Source organism: Onychostoma macrolepis, chromosome 08, assembly GCF_012432095.1.
Source record: "Onychostoma macrolepis isolate SWU-2019 chromosome 08, ASM1243209v1, whole genome shotgun sequence".
NCBI lineage: Eukaryota > Metazoa > Chordata > Actinopteri > Cypriniformes > Cyprinidae > Onychostoma > Onychostoma macrolepis.
Genome location: NC_081162.1, coordinates 16,406,684 through 16,429,117, shown reverse-complemented (window position 1 = coordinate 16,429,117; position 22,434 = coordinate 16,406,684). Strand labels below are relative to the sequence as shown.

At 36.2% G+C, this 22,434-nt stretch overlaps 3 protein-coding genes across 11 annotated transcripts; all 3 read left to right on the top strand.

Annotated features, from left to right (window-relative positions):
- The first annotated feature begins 176 nt into the window (after window positions 1–176).
- dnajc5aa (DnaJ (Hsp40) homolog, subfamily C, member 5aa) lies at window positions 177–9,181 on the top strand. Its single transcript, XM_058784054.1, has 5 exons — window positions 177–328; window positions 4,501–4,632; window positions 5,426–5,639; window positions 5,872–6,043; window positions 6,154–9,181. The coding sequence occupies exons 2-5, from the start codon at window positions 4,523–4,525 to the stop codon at window positions 6,264–6,266; spliced, it is 609 nt and encodes a 202-aa protein (XP_058640037.1). The 5' UTR covers window positions 177–328; window positions 4,501–4,522; the 3' UTR covers window positions 6,267–9,181.
- Window positions 9,182–9,682: 501 nt separating this feature from the next.
- On the top strand, window positions 9,683–19,035 carry tpd52l2a (tpd52 like 2a). Of its 9 annotated transcripts, none has more exons than XR_009272415.1 (10): window positions 9,683–9,861; window positions 10,344–10,441; window positions 11,557–11,705; window positions 12,026–12,085; window positions 12,887–12,934; window positions 15,134–15,235; window positions 16,594–16,705; window positions 16,950–16,994; window positions 17,544–17,592; window positions 17,717–17,760. XR_009272415.1 is itself a non-coding variant. In XM_058784047.1 (10 exons), exons 1-10 carry the CDS (start codon window positions 9,843–9,845, stop codon window positions 17,783–17,785), a joined length of 663 nt encoding a protein of 220 aa, XP_058640030.1. In that variant the 5' UTR covers window positions 9,683–9,842; the 3' UTR covers window positions 17,786–19,035. The 9 variants fall into 9 exon arrangements, 7 of the variants coding, with proteins under 7 accessions (XP_058640030.1, XP_058640033.1, XP_058640031.1 ...); XM_058784047.1 differs by having other exon boundaries at window positions 16,594–16,617; window positions 17,717–19,035; XR_009272416.1 differs by lacking the exon at window positions 16,950–16,994 and having other exon boundaries at window positions 17,717–19,035.
- Window positions 19,036–19,645: 610 nt separating this feature from the next.
- ppdpfa (pancreatic progenitor cell differentiation and proliferation factor a) lies at window positions 19,646–21,867 on the top strand. Its single transcript, XM_058784693.1, has 5 exons — window positions 19,646–19,804; window positions 20,869–20,974; window positions 21,084–21,161; window positions 21,282–21,378; window positions 21,466–21,867. The coding sequence occupies exons 2-5, from the start codon at window positions 20,920–20,922 to the stop codon at window positions 21,587–21,589; spliced, it is 354 nt and encodes a 117-aa protein (XP_058640676.1). The 5' UTR covers window positions 19,646–19,804; window positions 20,869–20,919; the 3' UTR covers window positions 21,590–21,867.
- The last annotated feature ends 567 nt before the right edge of the window (window positions 21,868–22,434 follow it).

Sequence of the window (22,434 nt, the reverse complement as noted above, 5' to 3'; positions counted from 1 at the left end):
ATTACAAACAGTACCAGCATTGGTTGTTTACCGCTCTTTAAAAACACATGGCATTAGGTAATATAAGGGTTACTGTTTTGTCTACTAATCTGCGCCATATCCTCTCGGTGACAGTGTAAGACCCCCTTCATCCAGTGAAACGGGCCTAGTTCTACAGGGGGTGATGCGCACGTCGTTGTGGTGATGTCACGGGTGGGCGGAGCCTGTCGAGATCTGCTGCATCTGGTACACTTACGTGATCGCGCGGTTCCCGGGGATGCAAACACAAATTTAACGTCGGTTTCTTTAACGCACAGAAATTAATCACGACGCCGGGGCCGACGAAACGGTAAGCTTTGCATGCGTTGAAACCACGTTACACCTAAAGAAAAAACACATTTTGCCTGCTCTCTTGATTTATAAGTGGGCTTGGGTGAATTGGTCTTGTGTGCTGTAACGGCAGCGCGAGCTAACAGGCCAGAGAATATGGATGCTGGAGAGCAAAGCAACGCACCGGGGCCCTTCCTGGTGATGCAGAAGCGAAGCGTGTCAGAGATTAACTATAAATCGTTTCCGCTTGGTGAAGTAATCTATTGCAGTAATCTATCAACACAGTAGATCGCAATCAGCATTTTGTTGAACAGAAAAAAAACGGTCTGCCGTTTGTTGCTCAGAATCGCATCAGCAAATCGCCCCTCCTCAGCTTTATAATATGAGTGAATGAATCGTATGTGTATTTTCTCTTGTTAACATTATATTTGAATAGAGATACCTTGATGCGGACACAAAGTGCGACATTTCTTGTTATAAAAACGAGCGCTCTTTCATGCAGACCGAATAGCGCAGTTGCGTGTGGGGATGGGAATCGTGCGGAATTTGATTCCGATTCCGGTTCTGTTGCCAAGTAATAAAACAATTTAAGATTTCGATACAACAGATAGGCTTATAATTAAACCAGAAATGAGACGTATTTACACATTTTTAATTACATTTAACTACGCATACTTTTAGAGGCAGAATATATGCAGTGGAATGATTTGTCCTAGTATTTTTTTTTAAATTGGTAACATATATAATTAAATTATTTATTTAATGTTATTTAACTACACGTTTCCATTTGAACAACCAGTTATTCAGATGTAAGTTTCAGTCTTTCGTTTGGGAATCACACTATACTGGTCTCGCTATAAATAATAATAATAATAATAATAATAATAAAAGAACCGACTCAAAATTCGTCCAGGTTGAGTCAATACATCGATTGAGTCGGTTCTTTTAAAGAATCCCTAACAATGCGCGTTCAAGAACCGCTAATGAAACAATACCTATAATTCCTGCTTTGCTTATTGGCTTTGTCACTAAATCTTGTGAGCTGTCAACACAGACACCATGTTGGGGATCATGGGTGGGTCTGTTTGAAAGTTTCATGTGAGGCTGAATGGAGCCAGGCCGTTTCTTCAGCTCCCGAATCCTCATGATGCTTCTGGAAAATGTACCATCATAACACATAACATTTGTAATACTAAGGATTTTAATCATAATTTTATCCTGTATGGATGGATGGTTATCATTAACATCTATATTAAACACTACTTGCAGTGAACAGCGTATAAATTTAAGACACATTAGCTATAGAACACATCAGAGTTCACAACAGAATTTGGTGTTTAGGGGTCTATTATAAACGATGCACCAAAGCTATTATTAGATTTTTCTACCTAATCTGACACACACAAGTGCCCAAATATCTTCTTTTAAGGAGTCTAACACTGTTCCTCAGGGGCCCTGAATGCTTGTCTGAATTATTAGTGTGTAGCAATGCTGAGTAAACTGTTGGACGTACTACAGTCAGCTGAGTAAAGCTTATTGTGGTGTACAAGATTGATTTGACACAAACCCAGGCCTCTCCAGACATGACGAGACAAGCAAGCACATGGAGGGACAGATTAACACTTTGCTTTATTGTTCTGCTGATATGAAACTGTGTCAGTCTTTGTGTTTCATGTCCTTTGGTAGCCTACACCATAATAAGGCTCAGGGCCCGGTTGCATGAAAGCCCTTAAACTAAGAAATCCTTTAGTAATAAAGTTAAGGGAACCCTTTGTGAAACTTGGGTTGCAAGAAAAATCCTAAGGGTCAACTTAAAGAACCTTAAGGCTGTCATTAAGTATTCCCCTTAATTATCTAAGTGTTCCCTTAAGTGTTGCTACAAAGTCCTTAGTAATTATTTCACCTTGATAAATTTAAGGGACCAAAACAGCTCCCTTAAGTCATCTTAAACTCAGTATTTTTAAGATTTTTAAGCTCAAATGTAAGACTTAAGGCATTTTTTAAGACCTACACAAATAAAATATCATATGAGCGTAGTAGGGCAATGACTATGGTAACATATTAAACTGTAAAATGACTGTAAAAAGCATGACTTACAGTTTTTCACAAAACAAAAAGTTTATATAATTTTTTAAGAAAATGGATGAGTTATCAATTATTATATTAATTGAAACAATTATTATTAATCAATTGTTACATTAATTAAATAACAATATAAATGTATGTCTTAATTGTTTAGATTTTTATAATGCATTATCTTCTTGTCGATCTACCTGTTCATATTTACAACATCAAAACATGGGTTAAAATTTCCGTCATTGGTCAGCAGGAGGCGCTTTCACTGCAGATACAAAGCGGTTTCTTCGGTAACGACTCTACACAAAACAGCGCTCGTTTATTTGTTCGTGTTTTAGTTGGTTAGGTTTGTATTTCGTTATGTTCTGTTTATTGTCAGAGATATACATATCTATGTTTATTGTGAGATGTAGTAACTATAGCAACCGCGGCGCCCATTGCCGTATGCTGCCAGGAAGAAACGTGAAACGCTTAGTTTAAACAAAGACTATAGAATACCCTTAAAGACTTTGGTATAAACACTTAAGTAAGGGTGACAGTTAAGATTTTTGTTGCAAAACTCTTAAAGAAATTACTTGCCTCAGGGATTTTTCCCCCCTCAGGGATACCCCTAAGTCAAATTACTTAAGGACTTTCATGCAACCTGCAGTCTACACATGACAATATGGATTTGATTGATTCACAAGGCAACACTTAGAAAAACCCGTCATCACCCTGCTAGGGTGTGAATATGACATATGCTGGAAACTGAACCCCGTGAAATCATGTGGTATCGATTTCTCTTTCTGGGGATCAACAGGAAAGAATTAGCTGACAGGAAAAGTGTGAGTCAGCTGATGAATCATCAGTAATGCTTATGATCACTAGAGTGCTAGTTAGGTCATCAGTACAGTAGTAAAGGATTTATTCAACGTTACTGTATTAGTGTGCAGTTAGGCAGGTTATGATTAGAAACATCTTTGTGATACTGTTATTGTGTCAATAGCCTGAACATCATGCTATGACATAAAGCAGCATGATATTTATTGTTGTTTGGGCCCTTTATGCTGTCTTTAAAAGATCCAGCTGATCTGTTTAGTCTCTAATGTTGAAGTATTGATCTGAAATCCATTTAAACTACTAATTATCTTGAGTGGTTTTAGTGTTTAAACCTCAAACTATGATCTGGAGAATATCGGACATGTCTTCTCTGCATGTCTGCTGTTCATCTGATAATGCGTTTTCTGTGTCCTCTTGGGTTTTAGAGGCAAATTTATAATCAGTACATATTTAGCAACTCAAGGGTTTATTAACAGTCGATAAACTTTGATGAGAGCAGACATCTGAATGAGATTTTGTTGGTTAGATCAGAACAGCAAACTACTTGGGGGTTGGAAGAGCTTTCTGCTCAAATCAGATCTGTGAAATTTGGTTCTATGTTATGTTTACTTAAATGTTTTATGAAATAAAACCTCACTTCATTTTGAGAATATTCCAATTTTATCCAAAAAGTTAAATAAACTTAATTAAAAAGAACTTAAGTAAACTCATCGTGATTAAAAATTAGTGCTGTCAAACGATTAATAAAAAGTTTTTGTTTACATAATATTTGTGTGTATACTGTATATTTATTCGGTATATATAAATACAAACACATGCATGTATATATTTTCTAGAAATATATTGTTTATATGTTAAATATATTTAGATAATAATATGAATGAATATATAAATGTATAAACGTAAATATTTTCTAAATATAAACTCTGTGTATTTATATATACATAACAAATATACACAGTACACATAGGCCTACATGTAAACAAAACCTTTTATTTTGGATGCGCTTAATCACGATTACTCGTTTGACAGCACTACTGAAAATGAAAGCCTGATGAAAAGAGAGAGTGCAAGAAAAGATCTATCGATGATGACCTTAGCAAACAATGAGGATTCATGATTATTTTGGATTTATAGTGATGATGAGAGAGTCATTTGTCATTAGCCCAGTATCCTCATTTGGAAATATTGCATTATGATGTTCCCAGTTGTTCAAATTAAATGCTTCAATATTCATGCTTTGTACTTTATAAGAGATTTGTAATATTAGCATGTTGTGTGTTTGTGTGTGTTCAGATTGTTGAGGACCTGATTTGCCATGGCTGAGCAGCAGAGGCAGCGCAGTCTCTCCACCTCTGGAGAATCACTCTATCATGTGCTGGGTGTTGACAAACTGGCCACTGTCGATGACATCAAGAAGTCATACAGGTGAGTCTGAGAAGCTCAGTGGTTTCCTCAGGGTCCCTGTACAGCGTTCTGCTCTTCTTTTCACTTTTACTGGCTGGAGTTTTCATCAGATGTTTATAGGCTAAATGCAGCACACAGCAATGTGGAAGCCTGCAGCTCAATAAAACTAAGTGCATTCAGGGACCGTTTGCCATGCACAGTTTTAGCCTACCCTAGGACTACACAAAAGTAATAGATCTCATTATGAAGTGTTTTTTAATGCGATATTACAGTGTGAAATTTTCATGGTACGATATCATTGTATTATGCATTAATGATATTTCATGATTCTGAATACCATTTTTTCATACCAAAAAAAGATACTAAACACATTTTACTGTACTATTAAAGTGTGATATTAATGAAAATACTGACTAATTTATCAAATGTAATTATTCTTTTTTTAAAAAGTCAGTTTATACTTAAACTTATATGTTTCAATTTATTTTATTTTTCTAATTTATTATAAAAACAAAATCTTTTTTTGTGATATTGACAGGTCTTTTTGGCTGCGCCCATATCAGATTTTAATTAAACACATTTTAATATTTTTGTTTCAGTGTTAAACCAAATTAATAATTTGTTTACGGTTAGTTTAGAATTGATATTGAAATTAAACAATACTATAAAATCTATTCCCATTTATTTTATTTTTTATTAATTATTATTTATTTTGTAACAGCCTATCAGACAACATTTTTTTCATTATGTCCAAGTGCCTAAATCTGAACGCATTTAATGTAGTTTATTTGCCCTTTTTTAAAATCTTTTAAAGGAAACTGGCATTGAAATATCACCCTGACAAGAATCCTGACAACCCTGAGGCATCTGATAAGTTTAAAGAGATAAACAATGCCCACGCCATCCTTAACGACCCGACAAAGAGAAACATCTATGATAAGTATGGCTCTCTGGGACTTTATGTGGCTGAACAGTTTGGAGAAGAGAACGTCAACACTTACTTTGTCCTATCCAGCTGGTGGGCCAAGGTAAGACTCTTGAGTTTTTTTGGCTGTATTTTATGTAAGGTTTAAAATAATTTGTTGCTGTATTGGCTCAGCTGAATTTTCAGCAGACATTTCTCCAGTCTTCAGTGTCACACGATCCTTGAGAAATCATTCTAATATACTGATTTGGTGCTTAAGAAACATTTGACACAGTCCTTTCAAATGGGTTTTTTTCACTCTAATTTGTTGTGTTGCTCTCTGTCTCCCCCTACAGGCTCTGTTTATTTTCTGTGGCCTGGCGACAGGCTGCTACTTCTGCTGTTGCCTGTGCTGTTGTTGTAACTGCTGCTGTGGGAAGTGTAAACCACGGCCACCTGAGGGACAGGAACAGGAATTCTATGTTTCCCCTGAAGACTTAGAGGCCCAACTGCAGTCCGATGAGAGAGGTTAGATGTGTGCTATATGCCCATAACGTGCCACCTTCAAACAGCTACTCTGACTATCCTCCAGATTCTTTATGTTCAAACCATTATGTCCTGTTGAAATCTTTCTGCAGAGGCAGGTGGAGGTGAGCCCATCGTGTTGCAGCCCTCGTCTGCCACAGAAACCACCCAGCTAACGTCTGACGGTTACCATACTACTTACCACACTGACACCGGCTTCAATTAAATGCCCCACTCTCTTCACCCTCATCCCCGTGGATTGTCTCTCACCACTCTGCGCCATGTCTCCGAGAGAAAAAAATGAATGGAAAGAATCCTTCAACAACAACTAAAAAAAGTCTGTTTTGAGAGGAGGAAATCCAGCGATGGAGCTGAATTCTTTAGCGTATCCTGTCCCTGATTCACGCACCACTTCCATCACCCACACAAGAGTGGCTCACATCCGCCTCACCGTAACATAGCTTAAAAAACGAGCTTAAGAAAAAAGATAATAAAGATCCTGTCGTTTACCCTGATCTCTTTGTTGCCTTTGACCTCCGATCTTGCCTTCCACTCGTTCCCTCACTCCTCCAGCCAGATTTGCTCGTCGTCCTGTGGCATGCACTGTTCCTTGACTTCGTTTAATGAATTTTCCGCAGTTTTTGCTATATTTATTGACATGAAATGTTTGTTCCCATTTATAAGTACTTGAGTGTGGTTTAAAGTTGACTCTGTGAACTTGCCATAGGTGTTCGAAGACTAGTGCGACTGCGCTGAGAAACAGCAGGAATATATTTCATTTTTAAAATCTTAAATATTCAGTTCGCTTACCTCGCCAGTCTTCCTGGTTTACCGCAGTTTGAATCTTACGTGTCCCTGTAGGCAACTTTATCTGCTTTGTGTCACTTAATTGAGTTTCAGTTTTAAAAAATTCACAGCCGCGTTCAACATTAATTGGATTCTTTGGATTGCTTCGCTTTGTTTATTCATACGTTATGTTGTTTTTTGTTTCAAGACAGCTTTTTTTCTGAGAGAGAGATACAAGTGATGCAATTGATAATATGCCATTTCTTCTTAGTATTTTGCTCATTTACATCTGGATGTTGGTGTTTCTGTCTTATTCTGAGAACCATTTGCAACAAGCTGAGCCAAACTTAGGACTCTTCTCTATATATGGAATGGATTTAACTGTCATCTCTGTGTAGTGTGTAGGTTGTTCGTTGATGTGCGATAACATGTTTGGGCTCTCAGCTTTGGTCTTAGTGTTAAGCTCAGTTTGTCACTTTTCTCTCGTCAAAAGGGAATCGTGAACACAATCTGACATAAACTTCCATAGTGTCATATCACAGTGAGTGTGTATGTAAGGTGGAAACTATAGCAGATGAGACATTTTTATATAGATGTACAATCTACACACATCACGTGTATGTACAATATATGTATATTTTGGTCATTTTTATATTTTAGTTGTTGCCGCATATAGTTAAGATAACTCTTCTTTGTGTCTGTTGTAATGGCCTCTTGTGGTCACTTGAGACTCCTTATGCCAAGATATACTGTCTGTTGTGAGATATGCTTGTATTTTGAAGACATTATTTCCTGAGAGGTAGCCATTTTTGATGTTTGTTCATCAGATTTATTTATTGGAGTGGCAAAGTTATTTTAACACTACAAGCATCTGGATACATGTTCAAAGTCCAATCTCCCAAAACCTGAAAGGACAATAATGAAAATTATTTTGTCTGGATTAAAAAAATAAATAAATTAATTAATTAAATAAATGAACATTTAATTTGCTAATTTACTTGATTAGTATCTAAGTAACATAACTTTTTAATTACAGTAGTGGTCAAGGGTTTGTTCTCTGCAGTAATAAGGATAGAGAGAAATATTCTTAATAGTCATGAAAATAATGCATAAAATCTTAAATGTCCTAAAAACAGGCTTTTTCACAATGCAAAACTATGTGTGAGATTAGTTTTTTTTACTTGGCAGTTGCGCTTTCCTTTATTTTTGATGTTTTGAAGATTATTTGATCAGCTAAGGCGTCATGCTGTAACACTAGCATTTATTTGATAGATTCTCCTCTGAGCTGCCTCAGAGATGTGGCATTGTCCCTCAAAAGATTCAACTAAACCATTAAACAATTTTTGTGTCATACAGCCTAGTTAAGTGATATGATCCTTAAACTTCATTGTGTTGCTCTTGATTATGTTTACACTTTGTTTTCAGTGAAATTGTGAAAAAGATGGTGTGTGTGGTGGTTCTGAGTCACCTCAATACACGCGGTCAGTTCCCTCTTCAAGTAAAACTGAAAGTGCTTTAATAACCTTATTATACCAAACCCGATTTTCTGAATCTGCAATTACAAACACTAAAATGACCATCAATGCCATATTAACTCATGCTTTTTACTCACTGCCTGTTTATGTGGGCAGGTCTGAATTTTGTTTGTCATCTGTCTGTTTTTATTTTCCATGTCAGCTCTGACTGGAGCCAAATACAAATGTCACCAGCCATGTTCATTCACTTTTCTAGTTACTCTTCAAAGGCCAATGATTTTTCATTGAATTGTTTACATTTCATTATGGAGTACAACGGTATCTTCAGTCACTGTCTGCTCTTTTTCTCCTCTCGCTCTTACTCTCTTTCTCATTTCCTCATTCCAGTGCTCTAGATGGTTTTTAATGGATGTTAGCCTTTGTGGTCTTTTTTCCTGTGCATTATCTGTATCGGAACTACACTCGTATAAAGAGTATGGCTTAGTCATTAAAATGTTGGATTTTACGTTGAATGAACCTTGCTTAATGGAGAATAAATAAAATATACTGGAGAAAAATGGTCAGGAAATTGTTGCATATTATGTCTTCAGAAAGAAGAGAAATTGTTTAGTGTAATTATAGTGAAATGGTAATTTTATGCATTTTTTATTTTATTGATGATCTTATTTTGTCATGTTTATAACTCCTTGTTTCAAATGGTATGTTACATGAATTTGACTCTGAAACTATGCTACTCATAGTTCTATAGTGAAGGTCTCTTGTACATACACTAAATTATTAAAAAGAATAATACTAGACCTTTATGTTGTAGCATGGTTATTGTATGACTAAAAGAAAAAACATTTATTTGCTGGTGTAAAATAAATGTTTATGAACATTTGATGTGGTCGAGTGTAGTCTTCTTAAAATAAAAACTACAAAAATAAGTGTGAGAGAACCCCATGCACTATATACAGACTGTATATAAACTATATTTATTTTTTTATTTTTTTTAATGTTTAGACCTTTGCTTAATTCCTTAATATTATCTGCATTGCTATATTTATAATAATAATAATATGTTTTATTTTTAATAGTGCCTTTCAAGAACCCAAGGTCACTTTACAAAGTAATACAAGCAATTGGCAAATATAATACACCAAACAATCATTTTATGAATGAAGTATTTACCTAAATTTTAATATTAGAAAGTGCAATGAAAAATTATCATTTCGAACTACCAGCAACTAAATCCCAAATATATATATTTGTAAAAGGTTTTGGTTAGTGGTACTTCTAAATAAATAAATAAATATATGGTACATGTTGTTTTAAATTTAAACGATGAATATTAACCATAAATAATAACGTAGTTCGAAGGATATTCACAGCGTAGGACGTGGTGACGTCATATCCGCGCTCCGGAAGCTCGAGCTCGTCGCTGGTTAAACCAGAGCCTGGTCGAGGAGGGTGAACTTTCTTTTTCCATCCATCCCAAAATATTCGCTGTGACATTTGTTTACACCTAGGTAAACATAATCGAAGATCGCATTTTATCCGAAATGGACTCCTCTGAGCACGGTAAGTGTCGTCTGTTGGTGAGTTTTCTGTGCTTTGAGCAGGTGCAGTCTAGTGGGTGGCGCTAATAAAAAGTGCAAAACAACTCCTATTTAAAGGGTTATAAAGAGAGTGCCCTATAGGAAAACCGTTAATAATATTGAGAAACTCCTTTCAATTATGTGTTTTGTGGGTTTAATTGTGGCTTTAACTGGGTGTGCTAAAACTGTCGGCACATTATATGCCAGGTTTATAATAGATCAATGCTGGTCGGCCTGACAGCTGAACATGTAGTGTTGACCTAGCTGGAGATCCTTAAAACTAGAATTAGAGTAACTACTCTATTTTTAAATAAAAGAAACACAGCTGTAATTCTTCTTGGCATCACTGTCTGAATAATGCCCCTCATGTACACCCCTGCTCCTGTGGCGCTGATGTGAAGACCCCCACAGTATCAGTATATCAACTCTTCTGCCCTGAATCCTTCATTTTTTATTTGTCTATAGACTCTTCAATGACATCTACAGGTGTAGCCAGTGGAGGGACACTACCACCAGGCCTGACAGAGGAGGAGGCAGAAGAGATACAGGTGGAGCTCACCAAGGTACCGCAGACTTCATCTTCCACCCTGAACCCCAGTCAGCCTTCACACTTATGGCCATATGCAGGGTTTTAGCATATGTTCATTCCCCTGATATGCATAGTGAAGATGCATTTGTGGACATCTGAAATGCAACGATTAAATAACGATAGCTTTAAAACATTGTCAGTGTCAATGAAAAAAAAAGTGAACACTTGGTAATGAAATATGAAAACAGAATGATTTTATGAACAGAATTTTTATGTTTAGGTGAACTATACCTTTTCATTTTCAGCACAGATCAGCCATGAACATGACAATGTACAAAGGTTGCAGATGCTTAGGTGTTTCTTATCAACAAGAGAAATTTTATGAAATGAAGGAGACTTATAAGGATATATACCGGTAGTTGTTATTGTAAAGTAATGCATTTAAAAAAATTAAGTATTTTTATTTTGATAGTCTGAGTGACTGTCCTAACCACAACCTAAAAACACACTTGTCAAAGCCACAAGTTTTAACTTGTTCAAGTGTAAGTTAACATGTTCAACTGGTTGAATTGTTCGTTAACAATTTTGATTGTAACGCTCTGGTAAGCTACTTACTTTCATCTCACCTTTTAACCATTTTAACTGAAGTGTTTTGCTAGAATTCAGCTCCGATGTAAAAGTTGGTTTTCTTTGTGTGGTATAATATGCTGTATTTGCAGAACCAAAGTACAGTTTTTATTAGGCAGTTATTTCACAAATATTTTTATTATGAAAAATACGTTATTCATTCACTGCTTTTGTGAATGGAAAAGAACAGCTTTGGATATTCTGCAAAATATGAAAAGATGAAAAATTTGAATTTATATGAAATATATTCATGTTTTGGATTTCAAAAAATATTTACTATTTCTTTCTGACATCTAAAAAAATGATTAAAACATAAAATGTAGTGATGCAGACAAATTTCGGCAACCAAAAATATTATGGTTTCAATCTTTCTATCATATATGCATATATGCATTTTAGTGCATCACTGATAAAATGTTTTTATTTTATGGTAAGGCCAGTTATTGAGCCCTGGAAGATCTAATTAACAATTAATTGTAAATGCTAAGCATTTTAGTTTGATCTTGTACTTTTCTGTGTTAGGTGGAGGATGAGATTCAGACACTGAGACAGGTTCTCATGGCGAAGGAGAGGCATGCCACTGAGCTCAAGCGCAGACTTGGCATCGGTCCCCTCTCTGAAATCAAACAGAACTTCACCAAAGGCTGGCATGAAGTTCAGTGCTCCAATGCGTGAGTACTTCCTGTCTGTTAAACCTGTCCACTCTGACTGAACATCACCTTAACCTTCATCTGTCTTTTCTAATCTCATGCTGTGCTTGTATACATGTGCTGTTTGAATCTCTTAACCGTGCCCGATGATGGGACTTAATTTCAATATGTAATGTATATGCATAAAAGTATACATTGTATATATAAGATATTTATATATACCAAATTAATATAGCTATATTCTTATTTTCTTGAAGCTAATCTTTGGTGTTCTTTCACTAGCGTCTGAGCTAAACTCTTAATTACTTTTTCCATTAATATATCTATATTTCTGCTTCTAGTTATATGAGAACTTCACAAACTCTTGGAGACTTGAATCGTAGAGTTACCTCATCTAATTTGTGAGTTTTCTATCTTTTGCCTGTTGTTGCTTGGTCTTGTGGTTCTGTTTGCTAGGTGTGGATCTGCTGCCTTCTTGTTTCAATTTCATTTGTATCCTTTGTGGCCCTTCCCATGATCCCTCTCCTGACTCTGAGTTTCTGTTCCCTTTCTACAAATGGGAGTTTGCCAGCTCTCAATCAATCAATCAAATGAAAATAAAAGAAAAGATTGTGTTGTAACAGTATATATCTCATCCTTAATAATGAAGCGATATAATAATTTTATTAGTGTTGATTATATCACTTGAACAATGAAGCTGGCTAGCTTCTGATGCTCTATGAAGTTTAAGAAAAATAGAACAAACTAAGAACAAAAATTTGAGGAAATAAGAAAAAACAAAAAAAAACTTCAAGGTTATCTTTGCTTGCAACATTTACCAGAATATTTTGAGATTTTGATGTATATTTAAAAATAGCTCACATATAGTGTTATGCAGGGTTTTATACAGCTAAGCCATAGTACTTAAAAGAGAAGTCAAACCTGTTTTAGGAGTTTTTCAATATCCCTGGGTGGTTGTGTTTGAAGTGATTTGCATTCAGATCAATGTTTAAACTCCAGTATTGTCATCTTTATTGTTTAGGCTTGTGTTCTGGTCCTGCACCATTCCTTTCTTAACCCTTTTTTAAAAAAAATCAATTTAAGGTCTGATGTCAAAATGTTTTGACATCCATAAATATGTTGCAGCTTGCACAATTCACAACATTTAAACTGAACCTTTGTACGTTATCATATGTTAATAATGTGGAAATTTGTGTTTGTAGATACCTTACAGCTTCGTCCACATTTGAGGAAATTGGACGTTCTGATGCGTGAGTTTGATTTTTATTGGTGTCATTAATATTTCATTTTATATTTAATACATTTTATTTTTAAGTGTTCAAAATGTGCCTGCATTGGGTGACTGCAATGTGGATTTCATTTTTATGTGGGTTTTATGTTTCAAACTGCCATATAAATATGTATGGTTTCGTTTTATTTTAAGGTGTCCTTGTAACAATGTAATTATGCAATTAAATACCAACAATTAATTACTTACTATAGGATTAGTATTAAGCTTCGTTTTAGCATTACTTGCTTGTAATTATGCATAATTTACTGGTATTATTACTATACTAAGGGCATGTAACATGTACCAAAGGATACTGTAAAATAAAATGTTACCCAATATATTAAGTAAAATTAATATACACATGATAAATTAATACATTAATATGACACTTCATGCATTGTTATTATAGGCCAGGACTATAAAGCAGAACTCAGCACTTCAACCCTGAAATAGGTTGAAAACCTTTCTTCTCGGATTGAGAGACTTTAATCTTGTAAGAGCACTGATGTCACTATGCTTTAAGAAACCAAACAACAAGCTTCTCAGTGACACTAGCACAAACTTTCCTAAGTGTCCTGGTGTGACCCTTTACACCCCTCTGATGTCGAACAGATCAGATCATAAATCAGGAGACTGTAAGGACACAAGTCTTTGCTCTGATACAGAGCTTCTGGGTGATTTCCTATCAATTTAATAAAGAATAATTTTTAATAAGGGTTATTTTAGGGGCATCTTCTTTATTGGCACAGTGATCTAAATAAATGTCAAACCTGTGTTTGTTTGTTTTTTTTGGGTTTTTTTTGTGTGTTACCAACCCAGATCCATAGCTGCTACACTAACCGCCTTGTCAGACATTTCTTATTAGATATCAGTGCTCTGCGATATCGTCTGATCTCAGACCTTGAGACTACATAGAAAGGGCAGGTTGTGCAGTTTGGGAAGGGTGTAATGTTTGTGCTTGTGGCATGTGCTGAGAAAGCTGACTTGGAGAACACATGATGGGATTTTCCCAAAGCAAAGTGGCTTAGCCTTACCTAAGGTCATTAGAGGACTGTGTGAGGGATTTTCTGTGGCTGTGTACTTGTTTGCTTCAGAGATTACATTTCATCTGAGAGACTGAAAGAACTGTGAAAAAAGGGTGTGTATTTTTTGAAAAAGGGCAGATGCTTATCTACATGCTTTTGTGCATCTGTGTGTTTGTGAATAGTGTTCATTTGTCTGTATGTGGGTCTGCACAATTGTATTTGAGGTGTGTGTGTGTGTGTGTGTGTGTAATCAGGATGATAATGTGTGTTCAATCCAGGTGCAGATTCTGTACAATAAGATTCAGACAGCAGCATCTGGTGCAAAAAGATGGACACACCGGTGTCTAGATAGTTAGTTAGTCCTGTTAGCTTTTACTTCTCTTATGAATAATTCACCTGAAAATCAAGATTTTTTCATTCATTCATTTTTTCGTATGTCATCTCAAAACAAATTAATCTTTGTTTTTATTCACCAAGGATGCATTAAATTAATCAAAAGTGGCCGTAAAGACATTTCTAATGTTACAAAAGGTTTATATTTTTAATAAATGTAGTTCTTCTGAATGTTCTAAATGTAGTTCTTCTTTATTAACTAGCGATAATAAACATTTTTTCAGCACCAAATCAACGTATTAGAATGATTTCTGAAGGATCATGAAAATTCAGCTTTGCCTTCATAGGAATAAATTACATTTTACATTTAAATTACAAAAACAGTCATTTTGAATTACTGTTTATGTTCTTTGATCAAATAAATGCATCCCTGGTGAGCATAGGAGACTTCTTTCAAAAACTTTAAAACGTTTTTCAGACCCAGACTTTTGAATGGTAGTTTATATAGTGAACAAATTGTACAGACTACTTTCATGTTGCTTTTACATTGTGTTTTTTCCCATCACTTTTAGAGGTTAGCAGGCAATTTCAAATGTGAAGTTTAGTTTAAACCTTTAGCTGCATGGCCGTTTTATTTATCTAAAAATGTTGACAAATTCTTGACGCATTCACCTCTAGAATGAATTTTCTGTTGCTGTCTTGGTTCTTAGTTGCTTCTCTATCTGAGCTGTCAGCTACAGTAGTTCAATGTCAACTGGTATGTTCAAAATATAACTGACAACTGCTAAAAGAAGAAATTGTTCTGTCTCTCTACTCTTTAGCTATAAGAGGACTCAGGAGACTCTGTCTCAGGCAGGTCACGTGACATCAGCTGCGTTCTCCTCAATGGGCTCTGCCATCAGAAACCGATTTGGAGAGATGAGGTGAACTATATATGTATATTCCTCCTCTGCATACCTTTTCTCACTGTTTTATTTTCTTCTTCTTGTAATCTCAATCTCCCATCTTTTTCTTCTTCTTCCATCTCATAAACTTCTCATACTCATTTTTTTATCAGTTACTCTGTGATTCCTTGTATGATAGCTGTATTCTAAAGAAAACAGGGTCCAGATCCTCTTTTCAGTCTGATCCTGTTAGGATAAAATGGCCCTTAAATTTTCTATGACAAAACATCAAGAATACATGGATAAAAGCTTTAAAAGTATATCAACTCTCAGTTTTTGAATACTGTTCTGCTGTAAAATGACATTCAAGTTAAAAGGATATTCAGGAGGATATTCAGAAAAAAGTTAAGAAGAGACTTGATTTAGCTGAAAAATAATTTCTTTGAAATAATGTGCACTGATGAATCATGCTCAAAAAGACCATTAAAAAAAGAAAATGTGGTCAGATTTGATTTAATATCAAATTGAAATGGACCGGTGGTACTTATTCAAACATGAAAAAGACATTCATATTCAACACATTTTAGCCAGGCATCTGTCTTCAGACTTGGACTAATAGCCAACAGCCACTGATGGTCAGTAGCTGTAATAATGAGGTATTTGTACGGTGGGAAATCTCCAGATGGCTGCAGTAGCATGAGTTCTGTGGTGTTTAGCAGTGAAACAGCTTGTTTTGAACACCATGTCAAGGAACAGAGCTTATCAAAATGAGACATTCTGTTCTGATTTGACACCAAACAAACAGGTTGTAAATAGCTTTTCAAATTGTGTGATTATGCTTGCTGTGCATACACATGTTTTTGCTTCTCTGACTATCTAACCTGATACGTACACTACTATTAAAAACAATTGGGGTCGGTAAAATTTTTACACTCTCTTATGCTCACCAAGGCTGCATTTATTTGATTGAAAGTACTGTATAAACTCTCAAATAGAAAATCACAATTTTTAATGTTTTAAAATGGAGTGGCAAAGCTGAATTTTCAGCTTACTCGTCTTCAGTGTCACGCGATCCTTCAGAAATCATTCTAACATGCTGATTTGCTCAGGAAACATTTTTATTATCAGTGTTGAAAACTGTTGTGCTACATGCATCCTTGCTGAATAAGTGTTCAATTTCTTTTAAATTAATAGAAAAATCTTGCTGACTCCAAACTTTTAAATCGTAGTGGAGCGCCGTTTTACAACCTGTATTTGCACAGCTTGTTTCTATTTTTTATTTGACTCTCTCCTGTCCTGTGTATGTATAATCAATACTATGTTCTGATAGAGGTTTAAAGTGGTTCTTTTGTTTATTGCTGTGTTTTTCTCCACACTGCTGCGTTCGTGCTGCTCAGGGCTCTGCCGTACTCTAACTCTGGGTAAGAGCTATACGAGAGCCTGCACTGATGGCAGCCATCTTCTTTTTGAGGTCTGCTGTACCTATGAAGAGTTCTAGAGCATTCTATGGTACCTGTGAAGCGACTGATGTATCTGAATCTACCTTTAATGCTGTCATTGATATCAGAGTTTTGCATATGAACTTAAATTACTAGAGCTGTGGTAGAGATGTCTAAAGTTTGTTCTGATGCTTTAATGAGTTTTTCATTGTGCTCTGCAATTTCTCTCTCTCTCTCTCTGCTCTGTGCTCGGCTAACGCTGTCTGCTCGGCTAACTCTCCCTGCTCGCTCTGTCTCCAACCTGCTCTCTACAGTAGCAACTTTTCCATGCGTCACTCTTTAAGTATGCCAGCTATGAGGTAAAGTACCAGCCCTTCCCCTCTGCATATTAATATCTGAACGCTCCGTCTAAAATCTCTTTTAGTCAACTTCCATGCTGAGGAAAATTCTAATACTTGTTAATAGTTACATGTAATATTACTATAATTTTAGTGGAATGGTAGACAAGTCCGCATACACTTTTCAAAGAAAATAGCTCATAGCTTCATATTTGCGGAAGAAGCAATACAGAAGTACAACAGGTATAAAAAGACCGATGGTATCAGGTAGAACCAAAGGGATGGTCAACGTTGGGACCTTAACAGTTTAATAGTAGATAGACATATTTAAGAGGCAGCTCTATTTTTCTGCATGGAAAGCAAATGCTTTTTCACTTTGTGTGGCTGGTTAAGCCCTGTCAGCACTGCTTCACCTAAATGGGTAGAAAAGCCTTTCTTTTTTCCTTTTTAAGAGTTAAAGGTGTCGGTTTGTGTCAACTTTTTTTCTTTTGCATCTTAGGTTGCATGTAAAACTCAAGCTAATTGAAACCTAGTTTTTTAGTTATTCATTTTTTTTTAATATCTCCTCAGGAACTCGCCAAGCTTTAAATCCTTTGAGGACAAGGTGGACAATATGAAGGTTAGAGCTTTTCATTTTATTTCTCCATTGATTAGTTTCTATTTTAGTTCTTGCTGAACGTTTTTCTTGCTGAACTGTTCATTTCTGTTGCCGATAATTAAAATAGTGTATGTTCCTCCCAAAGTACAAAGTAATGGGGCAATCAAATGGAGAGAGCGGCCATTCACCAACCAGCAACAACGCACCTTTCTGAGCAGGAAGCACAACCTCATGACCAAGAACTGACCTCTGTGATCCTTCTATAACGCTGCACCCAAATACACTCCAGTCTCTCCACTGCTAAGTTACCTTCAAATGAATGTACAGATAGAAAACAATGCTTTAAGAAACTAAGATGCCAACGTGCAAAGAGATAATGATTACTTTAACAACTGTCACCCTTGCAGTATGCATCGTAGCCAAACAAAACCTCTTAAATTAGAATATTAAAAACTGGATAACCCTTTTTGGGATTGTTAGGTTTTCTTCTGTGCATCGAATTACCTTTAAATGTATTGTAATATTTTTTGTCAAACAGGGCTTCTCTGACACTTCAGTAGTAAATGGTCTGTTACGATCAGCATGAAGAGGTGAAATGTTTGCACAGCTCACACTTAGAATGTCCTAAAACACATCAGGCTTCTTCAGCCTGTTTTGTTGCCAGTGTTTATTATTGTTACATGCATTGCACTGGATATTACCCTGCTCGTTACTCAGGGCAAAAGGTGCTAAAGCTTTCCTTGTGACAAGACTCGAGCACCAGATTTGTATCATCTCTGAAGGTGTGTACTAAATTATTCACATTTATTTTATTGTCTTGTCTGTCTTGAGTTTTCCCCCAGTTTTCCAAGTCATAAAAAAATACTATACTACAATATGTTCTAGCAGAGATGTTTTGAGATTCAAGCTATTCATACCTCCCATTTCTTCTCATTACCTTTAAAAATTTACTGCGAGTTGAATTATTTATTCTTGTTCTTTTGGCACATAATGAATACCTTTTGTAGTTTCTCTCTCTCTCTCTCTCTCTCTCTCTCAGTAAATAAGAAAATCTTTTGTCTGGATATATTCTGTTTGGTTGCCTATAGTACAGTACTGTAACAATGACCATAAAGGCATCTGGTGAAAAGATGGGGTTTATAAATTATTTAATTACTACTCGGATGCAAGACTAATATTTCCAAGTAAGATAATTGAATTAAATGATTGTACTATTTAATCAGATATTGTGGTGGGCAAAGATCAATTTCACTGTGAGGTGATGGAAAAGCCATTTTTAATTAATTTTTTGGTCAGTTTATTATTTTTCTTTTGATTCTTTATGCTGATGGGAGTACTGTCCATGCAATGATCTGTTAGAGAATGTTACCATACTGACCTTACTACTGTATAGATGTTTGATGCTTTGTGGCTGTAACATACTACACCGTTCAGGGTTTATTAAAGACAAAGAAATAACGAGAATATTGTGGTTTGATCTGTCCATGCACACACTTCCATTCAGAATAAACCTTACATTTCATGCAGCTTTAGTTCATGGTTGTGACTTGCAATTAATGGTCGATAATTATAACAGACAGCAGGTGGCGACAAACATCCGTTCATTTTAGCTGTGTATTAAAATTTTATTAATAGAGTTTTAAAAGATTAAAACAATTTGTTTTAAAACAAATTAAAAGATTGGGACGTTAATGTTTTTATTATTATTATTATTATTAATTTTTTTCTTCCCAGTATTGGAGATTTCCCGTTACGTTCTTTAGAAAACAAACTTCCAAGGCACGTGACCTTGTTGGACTGATGGAATGGTTAACATATCGATTTAAGTTGTTTAGCGGCGGCTTATCTGCTCTTTTTGACAGCTGGGGACACCCCATCCTACTTCACTCAAACATTGCTTTGACCTGTCAATCCCGTGCCAGTGACCAAACCACGCCTACAATATCATGCCAGGGAACAAACCACGCCCTCACCGTGTGCCACAGACAAGGAACGCCCCTAACTTTGAGTCGGCTGCCAAGCCACGCCCTCAGGGAGGGACAGGCTTTATCTTCACTCGGGTAATAAATAGTCCGTGCGCCCTACTTGCAGTAGAATTTGGAGCAAAGGAGCGAAAGACCTTGGAGGGTCTCACCCAAGAACCAAACTACAAATGGGCCCCGTCGCCTAGCGTTTACCCAACCAAGCCTTGCTTTTGGTGTACTACCAACATCAGCGATCACCAAAATAAAAGGTAAGGAAATTAAGAATAGTTATCATTATGTTATTTGTTTTTATTTTTTGGACAGGCAGTTTAGAAAGGAGAACCATTGTTTACTTTTTATTTACAGCTAAACAATTAATATCAGTAATTCTGAGGTGAGGTGCAAATGGATAAACTAAAAAAAAAAAAAAAAGATTTGAAGTCACGTAGTTGCAACTGATAAAGCATAAATCTTGACATGGCCTTTTAGTATTTTTTAATTTTTAAGTTTAGTGCATGTCAGCTTTTCAAAGCGCTAGTGTGAATTAAACGTCTCATCTATTATATGTAGCACAGAAGGGTATTATCCAAGTCACGTGGTAAATCCCTCTTCCCACCTGGAGCCTGACGTCTGCAGGTCCTTGATGTGAAACTAACTGTGCTATCACTTAATCACAGTGCAATTGTTATTTATTATTGCTGCACTTTGGTAGCTTACCTGTAAATGAGTTTATCACGTGCAAATAAAAGGAGATGCACTTATTTTGTGTGCAAGCCTTTTTTAGTATAATCTATAGCCTGGAAATGTCATGAAGTCCGTATATTTTTGTTTTTCTTTATTTTAAATTCTCAAACAACTGCAAGCAGACAACCTTGGATAGCCATGTGTCATGAAATATGAGCTATTCTGCATGCTTGTTGCAGTGGGCTCCTGGCTGTTCTAAGCAAGTGGGTCACTGAATATGGAAATATGATTCTTGAAGTAACAGCTGTTGAGTATCATCACATCACACTCTACAGAATGAGGATAATAGGAAGGGATGGATGTGCAGTTTCAGTGGAACATTCTCATCTCAAATGTCAAAAGGGTTCAGTTCATCTCTGAATGCACTGATTACTATTCACATCTTTCCAACACCGTTAACCTATTGGGAAAAAGTTGCGTGTGATCCAGACGTGGTTAAAACTTCACAGCACAGATTGTTAGTGCATCTGCCTACCTGAGATGTTTTCCAAGCTGCCCTAGTATTTCAAAGGCCATGTTGCTGTGATGTCTTGCAGCTGTCGTCCTCAGACAGATTAGTCCTCATTATTGCTAAATCTTTTTTTAACAGGTCTACCATCTTTCCATCTTTCACACGGTTGACACTTTGAGGACGGGAGAAATGGCAGCAATTCCATCCAGTGGTTCCCTTGTCGCCACCCATGATTACTACCGAAGTGAGTAAATGTTTTTCTTTCACATTATAATTAGCACGTGAATTAAATATTCTTTTTGGATTTAAGATCCATAGAATGCAATGTTAGTGATCATATTTATATGCTGTAGGGCGCATAGGATCTACATCCAGCAACAGTTCCTGTGGCAGTTCGGAGTACACTGGGGAGGTCATTCCACACCCACCAGGTATACCAACTGAAGATGTTTAACATCTTAGTACCCTAAAATCCATGTGAAAACGTGATAAGATTTAGTCAGCTTTCATTGTGAAGGAATAGAAAAGTTTATTGTCCAATTCCATGGCAGGTCTGGCACGACAGGACTCTGGCCATTGGTGGTCCAGTTTCTTCTTTGGGAAGCAGAATCAAATGGGGACACTCAATGGATCTGAATCCCAGCAGAAGTGAGTTTAAGAGTCATTTTGTGTTTGGTTTGATTCAGATCTTGAGTTCTGGTTTTCATGCAAGGTGTTCTTGATAATGATTGGCAGGGCTGGCACCTACACAGTGACAAACGGTCAGGTGACCTGCGTTGCCCGAGAGATTGTGATGAAGAGACAAATGAGTGAGAGCAGTGACTCCGGGAAGGAGCCTGGATCCCCTCTCCCCTCATAACCACCCTGACCCAATTCCACACCCCTCACCCCTCATCCAGGAGTCACCGTGGGCAGAAGCAGCCGACGGAGGCTCCATTTTTATTTTTAGTAAAAACCGGCTGCTTTTTATGTCATGCTATATAGTGCTGTTTTTTATCTATGACCAAATAAACATTGTTAAACAAAATGGCAACAATATGCTTTCCATATGATTTGAGTATTTTAGTGTAAGTCAGTGTATCACTGGGTGCACTTTGCAAATATGTTATATTTACTATAAATAAATGACTAACTGCAGCCTAAAGTATGGTGTGATCGTTTCTATTCCTCCTGCATGCTGTCCTTACACAGTATGTTATTTGAAACGATCATATTCAGTTCCATTAGCATGGATTATATTAGGGCAAATCACTATTAGTCTATCAATGTACAGTCATACAGGGATTAGCACTAAACTGTCTCTGTTCAGTGACTCTGCTGTTTTACAGAGAATGAGCTGCTAAACAACAGCCTGTGTGCAAGACGTTTGGAATTAAGCAGGCTTTGGTGCGATTAAAACACATGTGCTAAGACAGGACACACTAATACGATTTATATAACACTACACCTGCTGTGATTGGACGCATCTATTCTACATGTGGCAGCAAGAAACTGAAGCTGTTGTTTTTCCATCTGGGAGAATTAATTTTTAGAAACCAACTAACTGCAACATGTTCATCTGCAGAACTTGAAGGTGTTAGTGGCAAATAAAAGAAAGTAAAAGGTATTTTTGCACACTTCTAATGTTAATTTCCCTCATATCTGTTGCTAATCATATAAATGTGGCATAGATTTAAACGCAGATTATCGGCCAAAAATAAAATG

Excerpts from the sequence above, each read along its gene's own strand:
- dnajc5aa (XM_058784054.1), top strand. The coding sequence starts at position 4,523 with ATGGCTGAGCAGCAGAGGCAGCGCAGTCTCTCCACCTCTGGAGAATCA. Across the intron at positions 4,633-5,425 it reads GACATCAAGAAGTCATACAG|GAAACTGGCATTGAAATATC; the intron begins GTGAGTCTGAGA and ends AATCTTTTAAAG. Across the intron at positions 6,044-6,153 it reads ACTGCAGTCCGATGAGAGAG|AGGCAGGTGGAGGTGAGCCC; the intron begins GTTAGATGTGTG and ends ATCTTTCTGCAG.
- tpd52l2a (XM_058784047.1), top strand. Across the intron at positions 12,086-12,886 it reads AGAGTTACCTCATCTAATTT|ATACCTTACAGCTTCGTCCA; the intron begins GTGAGTTTTCTA and ends TTGTGTTTGTAG. Across the intron at positions 12,935-15,133 it reads GAAATTGGACGTTCTGATGC|CTATAAGAGGACTCAGGAGA; the intron begins GTGAGTTTGATT and ends TCTACTCTTTAG.
- ppdpfa (XM_058784693.1), top strand. The coding sequence starts at position 20,920 with ATGGCAGCAATTCCATCCAGTGGTTCCCTTGTCGCCACCCATGATTAC. Across the intron at positions 20,975-21,083 it reads CACCCATGATTACTACCGAA|GGCGCATAGGATCTACATCC; the intron begins GTGAGTAAATGT and ends TATATGCTGTAG. Across the intron at positions 21,162-21,281 it reads GGTCATTCCACACCCACCAG|GTCTGGCACGACAGGACTCT; the intron begins GTATACCAACTG and ends ATTCCATGGCAG.